Source organism: Polistes dominula, unplaced genomic scaffold (assembly GCF_049000335.1).
Source record: "Polistes dominula isolate Pdom_NZ unplaced genomic scaffold, Pdom_raw_medaka contig_23, whole genome shotgun sequence".
NCBI lineage: Eukaryota > Metazoa > Arthropoda > Insecta > Hymenoptera > Vespidae > Polistes > Polistes dominula.
Genome location: NW_028300963.1, coordinates 5,555,784 through 5,570,031, shown reverse-complemented (window position 1 = coordinate 5,570,031; position 14,248 = coordinate 5,555,784). Strand labels below are relative to the sequence as shown.

Below are 14,248 nucleotides of genomic sequence, written 5' to 3'. Positions count from 1 at the left end.
CTACAAGTATCATTGAAAGATGTGTATATGAGGAAAATAGATAAATAAATTGATAAATAAATATAAAGAAATACAAAAGAAAGTGAGAGAGGAAAAAGGAGAAAGAGAAAAAGAACAAGAGAGAGAGAGAGAGAGAGGGAGAGAGAAAATAACTATACAATCTTGTCTTGTTCACGTATACACTGTATAACTTTATTTGTAACATATTATAGAAATATATAGAATATATGAATGTTTATTGAGTGTCTATGTAAAGAAGAAAAGAGAAAGAAGAATATTTATATGTATATATTGTGTGTTGCGCAAAGGCTGATATATTAATATTAATACTGATATTTATATAAACTGTTTATTATCTAAAAAAAAAATTGTATCAAAGAATAAGAAGAAGAAGAAGAAGAAGAATAAGAAGAAGAAGAAGAAGAAGAAGAAGAAAAAGGAAAATATTGGAATTTAGGATTCGTTGAAGAAAGTTGATCGTCCTCTTGTAAGATTCATTGATTCATTGATCTTTTTTTAATGTGAAAGAAGTGAAAGGAATGTAAAAGAGAAAGGATAGAAGATACTCTCTGATAGTTCGAATACAAAATTTAAATAAGAATAAGAATAAGAAGATCAAGAGGAAGAAAAGCACACGACGATAGTATTGTTATTTTGTGTACGAGTGAATTCCTAGGTCTCTTGCTGTCGCATGAGGTAAACGGTGAACAACAGGATGGGTTGTGGCCAGAGTAAAATTGGTAACATCTATATAAAGAACAAGAAGAACAAGAACAATAGCAACAAGAAAAATGGAGACTCCATACGTGAGTTTTGTGTCTAAATTATTTATTTTCATTTCGTTTATTTGATATTTTTCGATTCATCGAGTAGAGTTTATTTATCTAAGTCTTTTTATTTCATTCGATTAGGTTAACAAATGCACACAGAGATTTTTGTTCCCTCTTTTTCATTTTTCTTACGAATAGTCTCTCTCAAATAACATTGTTGTAGGTCAGAGTGTAGATAATCGGTTATCGGCTTTTCACATTCTGGAGGAAATAAAATATACAGGATTTAGTCAAAATATACATACATTTATTTGATCACTATCAAATTTCAATCCTAAAATAGAAAACTTTTCCGATTGATAAGATTTTGTATGATTTAATAATACGAAATATTTTAATTATTTGCTTAAGTGTAATAATATTATTTGGAATTTTAGTTGTGTAATTTTGTTGCACTCTGTATATAATATTGCTAGGGACATCCATTGTTGACGTAATTGGCGTCGTTACTCCGTCAATCTGGTTCCGCCAAGTAATTGTTGGTTCGATGATTCTAATTAAACGGACGCGCGTTGATTAATCTATGCGCTGAACCGTCAACGTTCCCTATCCTCCTCTACTCACTTCTCCTTTCTAAACGCAAATAGAGAGAGAGAGAGAGAGAAAAGGGGGAGGGTGGGAGTGGGAGGAAGAAAACTTATGATTACTTTCATAAAATTAATACAGTATTAGTTAGTCAGTGTATGTGAGATAACGATGACCGATGATCGATCAGAAATGAAAACTTTACTCGATTCATAATGGATTTATCTTTGTTTCAAATTTGATTATAATTTTGCATTATTATTTTACGGGATTGTTTGTTTTTCTTCATTTTGGAAATCTTGTTAAATAAATTGGTTCAATTATAATCACATTATTATCGCGGATTCGCTTGAAAAAGTATTTTCATTTATTATTACAAAATTATTTGTATTTTTTGTAGAAATTTGTCAATGAAATATCGAAGGAAAATATAAAGGACAAATCTCGTTGTTTTTTCTGATCGATTTAAATGGCGCCTTTAATAGTGACCTTTCTCTAAGTCAGAACAAACATCTGCTTCAACTAATTCCTTAATTACCTCGACATAATTACAACGGTCATTCTAAATATAACCGGTGAAACATATACGTGTACAATTTCGTAAGAATTTATTATATTTCTTTTAGACAAATGACAAGACTTGTCGATTATTTTTAACATATAAAATCGACATTTTGTTAATTAAAATATTACAATTGAAAGAACAAAAAATTACCAAGCTGGTAATTAGTTTTTTTTTATCATTGGCACAATTAATGAATAGTTAAATGATAGTAGATATGATTTGTTCGATTAAATAGAAATTATTCGAATGACTTGGTTCGAGTTGGTGAAGCAAACGTTTCTGAAATTCTATAGATTTTTAACTATCTCTCAAACGTCATCAACTACAGGACATTCTCTCTATTTCAAGTTCGACAGTTTAGTTATACAAAAGAGAGAGGAAGAGAGTTTTGTTTTTTAAATGTCTTTGTGATATTTGACATATTACGTGGGTATAAAGAAAGAACGCGTCACACACACACACACACGCACATGCGACGTTTGTTAATTCATCACAATTTAAATGTAATACTCTTTCTAATTTAAATTATTTTCATTTTTTTTTTTGAAATGCACTTTTAACATTTAATATTATATATTATAATTTATATCATAGTCAAAGTTCAGTCTCGTATATTTCTATCCTTGTATGATAAATATTCTCTTATTGAAAATGATCATTTATTCGTCATACGTGATCTAATTCATTTCTCCTAATTATTATACATTGTTTTTATATTTAATTGTGTCCCTCTTTCGAAGCTCGCAATAATTTTCTGAAGAAAATGCATTATTCATAAGGACTGGGGTAATTCGAGGAGGTAAGAGAGTGGTCAGGGGCTATTATTAATGTCGGTCGTAGTTCTAAATTCTCTTTTACCGATAATATTCGAGTGAGACTTTTATCGGAGAGTTTTAATTATGATTATAATCTTGAATAAATAACTTTCCATTGTCCTTTCAATTTAATATCTTCCACCTACTCTATTTTTTCTTCTTTTTTGTTATATTTTTGTTTATATATTAAATACTTCGCATTTAATTAACTTCCTCTTGCGATATTTTTTTGGATATTATTCAGGAAATAGTTGGAAAGATTAAAAAACAAAAAGAGAGAGAGAGAGAGAGATAGTAAAATTGTGAAATTGAATATAATAAACGCAAGATTATTACATTTATTATACCAGCTTAATCGTCGTATTCATGTGTTTTCACACGTTTTAAAATATATATTGACAAAGTTTCAAATACAGAGTTATACGAGTATATTTATATTTCAATCAAATTCGAGAGAGAGGGTGATCTATTAGTTTTTAAATTAACATTTTAAACGAGAGATCTTATCTTTAAAATCTCACGTGGCTGAACCGAATTAATCACGTTTTCGTACAAAACTCATGATCGTTAAGTGAAATCAGATAACATTGAATCATCGTGTTAATTGTTAAATTTCTTATTATATTAATTATCAGTGATCTTTATATATCTGTATATCTGTATACCTGTATATTCTCAAGTGTTCTTTGACAATTTAACTTTGTTTTCGTTTAATCATGTATATGCTTTGGTAGAAAAGATAATTATTATATGGTGATATATTCGATGTGTATACGCACGTGTGTAGCGTGTGTGTATTTATATATCAAGCGTTAACGAATCGTTGCAGATTAAACTGGTACGAGACCGGATTTAAATCGTTTCATTTTTTTTTATTCACACATTCTTTCTAATTAACTCATACACAGTGAAAGAGGTATGCAATCTTCAGACCTTAGTAATCGATATATTTACGTCGAGTCAAAATAGAATGTAAAAACAAATTAGCTTGTGGTAAAAAGAGAAAAAATAGAAAAAAGTAAATATAAAGAGAGTATTTGTACGAGTAATCCGAAAACTTGAAAATAGAAAACCTTGCCAAAGTAATCGGAAAACAATTTTCGATTTTAACTGAAAAGAATAGAATAGAAATTTATTTTTCTCCATATCTACGCTTTGGTTTTTTTCTTTTTCTTTTTTTCATCTATCACCGATAATAATACAAAACTTTATAAGGAAATATAATTTCGTAGCAAAAGAGAAAATAAATATTTTCTTATTGATAGAATAACATATATGTATGATAAAGAAAGTATTGAAAGTTTTTATCGAGAATAATGATAATAATCTAATAAAAATTTCAATAGAAAAATCATATTCACGTATTTTACAAGTAAATGATATATGAGCATTAAAAAATTGAATTTGCTTTAGTTTTTTTTTCTTTTTTTTTTAATTTTTCATTGTCTCCATAAGGAGACAAAGGGTTAATAAGAGTATTTAAAAAATATTCAAAAATAGATATTATTTAGATTCGAATTTGGCGGCGATAAGGCGGCAAGAAATCACGTGGTCTTTCCTCTCGTTACCGCGCATCCCTCCTTGGGCGGTAGCGTGTTAACCAATCAGCGCTCTCGGTGGTTTGACTCCCCTTCCATTGGAGTTGCGTGCGCAGCAACGAGTCGTGCAGTAGAGCGTACATACGCCGGCGAGTAAGGACGTTAAGGAACACATTAACTGTCGTAGGAGTACTACTTGCTTACTTACGTATAATCTATCGCGTAAAACGACGTCGTTTCTCGTACTCTTTGGTAAACAAGAAGAGAGGAGGAGGAAGACTTTGACGGCGATATATAGGTGTGTAGTATACTCGTTCAAGGCCCGGGGGCCGATATTATCGTGCTTGGATAGTAGTTATTGTGGGAAGGCTCACTCAACTGTACGAACGACGACGACGACGAATCTAACGTGTGCCTACGTGATCCAACGAGCGTGTATAAAAGTCATGCGTATCCCCGCTTTTAGTGTTTGTCTTGCTCCGATATTTCATCTGTGAAGAACGTTCTCTTTTATATATTTGTTTTTTATTCAATATTTCCTTACTTCATTTGAAGAACATTCATCTCGTAACGTAATTTCGATATTAACTCGATATTAACGAATTATCGAAGATATCGATCGATCGTTATTATTGAAAGTAATAATATATTTACTGAGTGTGTTATCTTTGAAAGAACGAAAATTAAAAAAAAAAAAAAACAAATTTAGAGAGACATTTTCTTTTGAAAGTACGTACAAAAAATTGTGATCAAAGTGGAAGGGCATGTGGCATCCTGTTTTCTTATGCTTCCTCCCCCTAAGAGGGAAGCACCAACAATACCAATTAAACGTCGAAATCGTAGGAAAACGTCCTTGCCTACCTCCAATTTAGAAAACAAGGAAACAGGCGCCAAGATGTGGCTTAAGGTTCTCAGACAAAATATTTCGCATCTGGCTCGCAGAGCTAAGGGTAAGAACATTCTAATCCATTTCTTTTTTTTTTTTTTTTTCTACTTTTATTCCTTTCTATTTCCTTCCGTTAACCTTCGTTTAACGAAAGGAATTCTTTGCCTCGATCTTTTCCTGCTTCCGAACTCGATCGAAATTATTCCGAACAGATGCCATTTTGTACTCGACTAGGTCGAATTTGAACACTTTCAAATATTCCACACACACACACCAACACTTTTTATCTTTATCGCTTTTTTTTTTTTATTTCATTTAGTCGAATTTATTGTTTCGCATATTTATTTGTTTAGTCTGGTTAGAGATAAATCTGCAAATCTTTTGAATTGATATTTTCTCTTTAAATTTAATCTGATTTACAAATTCACATATATAATGTGTGTGTATGCGTGTATTTTCATGCTTCAGATACAAGAAGACGTATTGGAGAGAATAAAAGCGGAAGCTTACTATTTTTAGCTGATTACCATGGTATTCTCTCCCTTTTTCTCTCTCTTTCTTTCTTGGACATCAATTGAATTTTTATTCAAATTACTAAATTTTGATATTTCTTCATTTACTTTCATTCATTAAGGAGAATAATATATATTTATATAAATATTATTGGAAAATAATTAGGTCAATTTAAGAAAAGTCCAAATGCAGGAACAATTGTCTTTATTTAATTAATTTTATATCATTTTATAGGTTATTAGGTTACAAAAACTTGACTTAATTAATATTCAAAGTGTAACCAATTTTCAATTTTGAATTTACGCCATAGTGTTTGCAGGTATACGTAAAAACCATCCTTAGGTTTATCGTTTAACACTAGATATACCAGATTAGTTAAGATGATTTTTATTCCAAATTTCTACTTCATGTAACATTTGATTTTTGTAAATTTAATAAATCTCAGGAATAGAATAAATGACATATACCTTTCAATGCATTATTTCCATTTTACAACATTATATTATATTATATTTATTATATTATATTACATATATATTTTGTTCTTTTCAGTAGTCATAAGTATAGGAAGAGTCTCGAGTCAACTTATGTTGTTGCATTTGTGTTAGCTTCGAAGACGATCGATATCGCGAAGGAGTTCGCGTGCTGGGTCAACGTTAAAGTAAAACAACAAAATATTTTAAGAGAGAGAGAGAGAGAGAGAGAGAGAGAGAGAGAGAGAGAGAAATGCAGGGAAAAGAATAAGAAGAGTTCTTTTTTTTCTTTAATATTATTATTTTAAAATTAGCACTAAAAAGAAATGACCTCTTGGTAATATCTTCTCCGTATGTTCGACGACGACGATGACGAAGAAACTTCTAAACTCGAGATTAGGCGTCGTCTAATTTGAGGTCGTCTCGCGTTTCGCTTCGTAAAAGCAAATCGTGGAATTCGCATTCGTGTTGCATCTCGCGTGTGACTCTCCTCTCATTCTGACTCATACTAGGCAGGCATAATGTTTTTTTTTTTTTTTTATTAATCCTCTGTTTCCTCGCATCATAAGTGCGTAAATCAGCTTTTCTTTTATTAACTCTTGTCTAATAAATGTTTTTCTTTATTTTTTTTTTTTATTCCTCACGTTTACCCACGCAAAAAGGTTAATTTTTCACTGAATTTGTCAATTAGTAGCTAGAAATTTTGTTTCATTATAATTCTTTTTTTTGTTTTTTTTTTTTGAAATAAATTTACTCGCTATAGGTTGATACGATTCATTGAAATACGCGAGAAATATAGAAAGAAAAACATATACGCGATTGTTGACCGAGATTCCGTTGCTATAGCATATGGAAATCGTTAAAAAAAAAAAAACCTTTACGACTCTTACTCCATTTTTTTGTTTTTTTTATTTTTCATTTTCCATAAGTCGATCATACCTACATATATTGCGTACATTTATACATATGTATTATATCTATGATGTAATAGAATAGAAACCATATTTTTTTGTTATTTCTCGTTTGATAATTTGTCTGGCAATTTAAAAACAGTTACGTATGACATTACAGTAAAGAAATTTTACGACAATCATTTTTTTTATTTATTCTTACCATTGAAATACGTCAACCACACGCGCACGCGCACACACACATACGCAGATGCGCGTACGCATAGACTAAAAGAGAGAGAGAGAGAGAGATCAAAAACTTGGTACGTAGTCGAATGAAGAATGTCAAGGCTAGATTTTTTAACGTCTAGACGACAATAACGTGAGATCAGCTGAGACTAAATGTTGTTTTACCTGTCATGTGACATATAGAAAATTATTTTTAAAAAAATATTCTCCCTTTTGGTGGTTGGGTTTAAAAAAGAAAAGGTTTGGCCTAGTTAAAAGAGGTAAAAAGTTTAGTTTGGGTACGTAAAAGCAACTATTCCGATGATACGTGACGATAGTCACGAAGCAGCATTTCAAAACTCTTCCTCTTATTTTTCTTCATTATTATGTTACACGATATCGAACTAACTAACTGTATTTATTATTTTCCTTTTATCTATCTATGTAAGTAGGTATCTAGATAATCCCTTAATTTCTATTTTTATCTTCTTTTATAGGTCAACTTTTGTCGTTTCCATTATATCATCGTACACTTATCTAACATAAGTATGTATGGTTTTCTATTGAAAAAAGAATATTCATATTACCCGCCACAATACTATATTGTACACACACACACACAATAATTATTTGTTGATTTAAAATAAAATATTGAGAATTTGTAATATTTTCATGATACGATGATTTCATGCTACGATCTCACGATTTGAACGAATATATTTCAATTTGAAGTTACAGTTATTAACAAAAAAAAAAAAATTCTTGAGAAAATGCGTCCCAAAAAAGCCCTATTGTTGTAATGGTAATGGATTAATTGTAAGTTTAGAAATTGTTGATACTCTTTGGAAAATATGTTTGAAAAACTATTTAAATAGATTAATTCATTTAGATAAGAGCTTTCGAATAGAAATTTTTTCTTTAAAATGATTGAATTAAAATAGGACACCACCATTGTGTGGGTGATAAATGCGCAATCATTTATCAAAAGAAAAATAGAAAATGGTTGAAAAATGTTACATAAGGAAGAGGAGACTACACTCTTGTATGTAATGGAGTTTAAAAGAGTATTTCGGTCTGGCATATAACTAGGATTGAAATTTCTCCTACGAATTCGATTCGACCTCGTTTTATCTGCTTACTTCTATCTCTATCTTACTCATACATACGTACATACGTATATAAGTATGTGCACACATATTAAGGGTTGTAAAAGTTTGCTCCAATTGTAGCGTTATCCTCTTCGCTGAGAAACGTATGTGCATGTATGTGCATATATGTGGGTGTATGCGTGTATAAAGGTATGCATAAATGTGTGTAGGGCTTCTTCATAAAAGCAGTCGTGTTTCAAAGGGAAAAGCATCCCACGAGAAAAAAGACTCTGTTTAGATTTATAATGGCGAAATGGAAAAAAGATGGTATCATTGTTTCGCCTCGATCAAAATTGCTCCCTTTTTTACCTTACTTTTCCCTTTTTTCTTTTTTTTTCTTTTTTTTTTTCTTTTTCTCACGCCCTTTTACTATTCTCCCTTAGTGACAATTTCTCGCTGTAACAATAGGGGGAAAAAAACAAAGGAAAATAAATCAAAAGGCTAAGTTTACTATTACCAGTGGAATAATTATTGAGAAGTGGATTTAAATGAAAATACAAAAATAGATAAAGCAAGGATGTTAAACGGTATTCATTTACTAGAATTTCTTTTTTTTTTTTTTTTTTTTTTTTTTAGTTTTTATTTCGTAGCATTAAATAGAAATAGTACGACAAGATGATCGATTAAGATACAGATAATAATTAATATGAATTTTGTTGAAAGGGAAAAAATTGTATTCACATGATGAATATGCATGCAGAGAGTTGAAAAAACTTGGCACGCGACCACCCCGTGGTTATTCGCCTTCCGGCAAAAAGGGTTGCATGTTGGAAGGGGGTAAAACGCATGTTTCAAACCTTCGATATATATATCAAGTATTCGATACGTCGTAACACTAGCAAAAATCTCGCACGTGCTACTTTAGTTTTTCATTTTTTCCTATCTTTCTTCACGTGGCTCATCCGCGAATACATTTTTATCGCTCAACGACGTAACACTCTCATACATTGTTATTTTATTTTTCTTGCCTTTTTAATATTCTATTGATACTTTTGTGAAAAATAATGAAAACGGAAAATCGTTCGTTTATCTTCTTAATTTGAGTGTTTTGCTTGTCTTCGAAAATACGCGATCGTGTTTCGACGCACCTTAGGAGGTTCTATTTTCAGATCAATAAAATCGAGTAAGCGAAAATCTTCGCTTATGTTACTTTTTATACTTTTTTCTTTTTATAAATAAACATTCGTATCGGTCGAGATCGAATTACAACGTGATACATTTGTTATTTACTTATTTTCTAATATAACGTATTTGTAAAATTGTACGCTTAATTGTTTTACAATAAATGTAATAATTATAGAAGACATTTATTCAGAACTTTATTATCTCATTTATTTATGCAACCTATTACGAATATGTACATATTTGTCTTTATTATATTTTTATTAATTTTTATTTACGTTTTTTCGTTTTATCTTGCGGATTAAATCTTAAAGTAAATTTTTTCAAAAGTTGTTTCATGTAAAAATAGTGTTTTCATTTTTATCGATACACACAATTCTCGAGTATGATCTATGTGTGTTATTTGCAATTATGTTATCTCATGTATCTGAAGAGATATTTTTGTGATTTGCATTAGAATCGTCTATAAATAAAAATACAAGGTGTCCAAACTTGAAAATATCTCTTGTAGTGTTTACGATATATTCAAACGTAAAAAAATGTCGTACGTGTTCTTTTTTTTCTTTTTCTTTTTCTTCTTCTTTTTTCTGGTTGCCTTATTTTTATATACATATCCATGTATAATCTCTATATTTAAAAACAGAAGCAAAAGCGAGAGAGAGAAAAAGAGAGAGAGAGAAAGAGAGATACGCTTGTTATCATATCACCATGTGTTATCGAGACGAAACTCTTTACTTTAGTCGTTAGGTCGTTTTTCGTAATCGTTCGTAAGGTTACTAATCGCATATATTTTTGTCTTTTTTTACAAATTGTGACTTCATTGCAATAGCATATATCTCTCCGTATATTTATTTATAGAAAGAGAGAGAGTGTGTGTGTGTGTAAGTACATGTGTGATATCGATTGTCTCTGTCGTATCACTTTCGAGGGAAACCAGTAGTAGTTATCATATTGGTAATTTGAAACATCTTTGACCATCGGTATCCTTGTGCTATTCGATACCTTCTGGTTTGATAAACTTTTCGGTTTTTTTTATTTCATGCACTGTAAAGGTTGCTATAACTGCAGCAGTGGGGGGACTTTTGTTTTTTGGGCCAAAAATGTTGTCATCCATGAATATCTACTCAAAAAATAAAAACATTCCCTGCAGTAGTTTTCTTTAAGGGGACACGTCAACAAAAAAATCGATTTTTTTGTTCGATTTTCTGAAAGAATATTATTTCAAAAATATTTCTTCAAATTTTGGTAAAGATCCGCCCATTATTTACGAAACTGTAGTAGTTTAAACTGAGCGCGCCGTAGCGCTCCAAGTAAGTGTCCAAAACTTTAAACGTTAATTTTTCCTATTCGCGTTTTTAAAACGGCTGCCCTCGCTGCGTCCAGACCATTTATCCGATCCTTACCAAATTTTGTACAGTAATACTAGATACACGTATTTAGGGAATGAACGAAAGGATTTTTCGAAAAAATGCCAATTTTTTTCGTAAAAAGTCGACTATTTTAAAAAAAAATTAAAAAATCAAAATTTCCTTTCGTTTATTTCCTGAACCAACATCTCTACTAAAGGATAACACTCGGTTTTTATGTTTCTGATGAACCAATTTTTGCCAGTGAGGGCAACCGAAAATCACCGTTTTTTTTTGGACTCTTAGAAAAGTGACCACAGACAACACAATTTACAATATTTTTACACACAAGAAATTGTGAATATAGTTCAGATATATAACTTACATATGCCAAAAATTTGTATTGATATTAATAAAACTGGCTACAAAAAAAATTCACAAAAAAACCGCTTTTTTTTGCACTCGAAGGTGACGTGTCCCCTTAAAGAAAAGCGATCACATTAGTGGTGCTCTTCAATCAATCAAATGGATAAAGCAACTTTTGTCACCTTTCCTATTGAAAAGAAGATTGTTAATTAAAAGAAATATTAAATGATTTTATTCATTTCTTGTATAAATATTTTCGTTACATTTTTTTCTAATTATTGAAGATAATTTGATGATATAAAAGAAAAGAAGAAGACACAGAGAGGAAAAGGTATAATGAAAGATATGTCTATCTAATGATTCATAATTGCTATTCAGGATTCGTCTTTTTATCGAACAAGAAAGTAATACGAGGGAGATTTTTCTTTTTTGCATTTGTCAAGAGAAATACCTCTAACCAATAGAATATTTCATTAAGGATGATTCATTAGCAACGTTTAAATAATGAATCACCAATTTTTTACGCGATCTATGAGAAACTTTTCTATCTTGTTAATAATAATACGAGAAAGTCTATCAAAAGAATAGAAATATAGAATAATAAATAATTCAAATTACCTATAGAAATGCATTAAATAATAAACTTCGCGAAAGAATACAAGTGTTGTAGAAGGAAAAAGAAAAAATAATTACGATATTTTGTTGCTCGTTTTAAAAGAAAACATTATCGTTTTAATGCGAAAGATGAAAAAGGTCAAGATATATTTAGGACGATCGATTATCATCATATTTCATAATATGAGAGAAATTTAAGAGAATCAAGTAGGAAAGACAGGACACCGATTTTTCCTCAATTCTACGCAATCTATGAGGAAAATAAAAAAAAAACAAAATGAAACATTAATGTACATCTTTTTATTCATTTGAAATAATCAACATATTGTGATTATTGTAATAGTCATTCTATTTCGTGAAATAAAAATCATCACCATTGTTAACAGCGCATGGTCGTCGTTTCTTAAATTGCGTTGTAATAGGATTTAATAATAATAATAATATAAGTTTTTATATTTTATTATCATGTTATCTGTTAATACCGCGCGATAAACGCGTAACAAGAATCTTGACCGATAATCTAAATACACAAAGGGAGGATTATTATCGTTCAAACCAATGGGTTTAATGTTTTCCATTTCTCTCTCTCTCTCTCTCTCTCTCTGCCACCCTTCTTTCTCTTAATAGGAAATAATGAAAATCATTTCATGCAAAATTAATAGATACAAGATATGGTTTGAGCACTAAGCAAATCTCTCCAAATAGACTTTTCTTTCTATTTATTTGATTTCATAATAAATCCTTTGCAAGATACAAAAATAGAAGACCTCGAAGAAATTCTATACATTAAATCGATATAATGTAACGTGTGTTATTTATATTTACTATACTATCACTAGAAACATTAAAAGAAAAAAAAAAAAAAGAAAAACATATCTAATATTTCTGTTCAATATGAAATAACGAGAAAGGCAAAAGAATTTCAAATTGTTGTTATTTCTTATATTCTCTCTTGATAATATATAAGATTTAGATCATAGATTTAGGTCGGATGCTATTATAGATAATAATCAAAGTTAAGTTGATATCGATCGAATAAAATATTTCTAATAAAGAATAGTTAAAAGATGACTCTTCTTCTTCTTCTTCTTCTTCTTCATCTTCTTAGGACTTTGACACGGATGCGTCTAGTAGAATAATTGCCATTCTTCCGACAGGTTGCAATGCTATTAACGGACTCGTTCAAAATATAAATAGCTATTAAATCGTAATACGTAATCCGTAGCTTACTAGTTACATAGCAAGTGTTGCATTGTTAACGATTTATTCACCTTGCTTTCTTCGTGTATTTCATTGGATATACTATATATGGTATATATATCTATAGTATATTATAATGTATATAGTACGTACGCATTATACACACACGTGTAAATCTCCCGCAATTAGAGCGATCCTTGTGGCCTCGTATTTGTTTCTAGGCAACGTAGCATACTACAATTGTAATTACGTCTTTGCCAATGTGTATATATATATATATATATATATATATATATATATATATATATATATATATATATATATACATATACATATAAACATTTGTACACATTTATCGTATTCAAACATATAAACAGATTCGAGAAAAAAATCTTATTTAAATGAAATCGGGTCGATCGATTATACGAATAAATTATTTCACCTTTACCTTTTCTCTTTTTTTTTAACGAACTTATTCGAAATTAAAAATGGAAATAGGTGATGATTCGTATTTTTGGAAATAAATGAATGCTTATTACGATATTGGATTTTTATATTAATGTGAAATTAATGTGAAATTAACATTTTCTTTCGGAAGTTTATTTCGTTATCTCGCATATTAGTATTCTATTCAATTAGAATTGTCTTTTATATATATATGATAAGAGACACTCTTTTATTCCAATCAACTGAAAGTGTCTGCCGCACGCGCGCAATATGAATTTATTAAGTGCACCCTGAGTCGATGAAATTATAGTCTTCTCTGCAAGTGCGCCAATATCGCGCGAGCACCTACGTTCGTTCCCTTTTTGAATAATACATCAACCCATTGGCTGGGCATTCGTCGAGTTTTCCTTTCTTTCTTTCTTTCTTTCTTTCTTTCTCTCGTTCTGTTTTCTCTTTTTTTTTTTTTTACCTCTTTTTACTTTACTCCCCTTTGACCGGAAGCTTTTACCTTCATGGAAATACGTGGAAAAATCAACGTACGGATCAACCCCTCGCTTACAATTCAAGTATAGGATGGGCCAAAAGTTCACTCCAAATCATTTTTCAAATCTATAAACAAAATATAATTCCTAAGTGAGTTATCGTACAGATTACAAACATAATATTGTATCAAGTTCCACATGGTGTAATGTCACGTGATTATCATTTTGTTGTTGTTTTTTTTTCTTTTTTTTTTTTCGA

At 30.1% G+C, this 14,248-nt stretch overlaps 1 protein-coding gene across 2 annotated transcripts in view; it reads left to right on the top strand.

Annotated features, from left to right (window-relative positions):
- Nucleotides 1-55: 55 nt before the first annotated feature.
- tow (target of wingless) overlaps nt 56-14,248 on the top strand; it is a 29,685-nt gene continuing 15,492 nt past the window's right edge. Inside the window, exon 1 of one of the 2 annotated variants that reach the window (XM_015319648.2) lies at nt 56-806. In XM_015319648.2, coding sequence (XP_015175134.1) covers nt 716-806 — 91 coding nt within the window. In that variant the 5' untranslated portion in view covers nt 56-715. Of the gene's footprint in view, nt 807-4,392; nt 5,224-14,248 lie in introns of those variants that run through there. The other variant, XM_015319647.2, reaches the window with a different exon arrangement.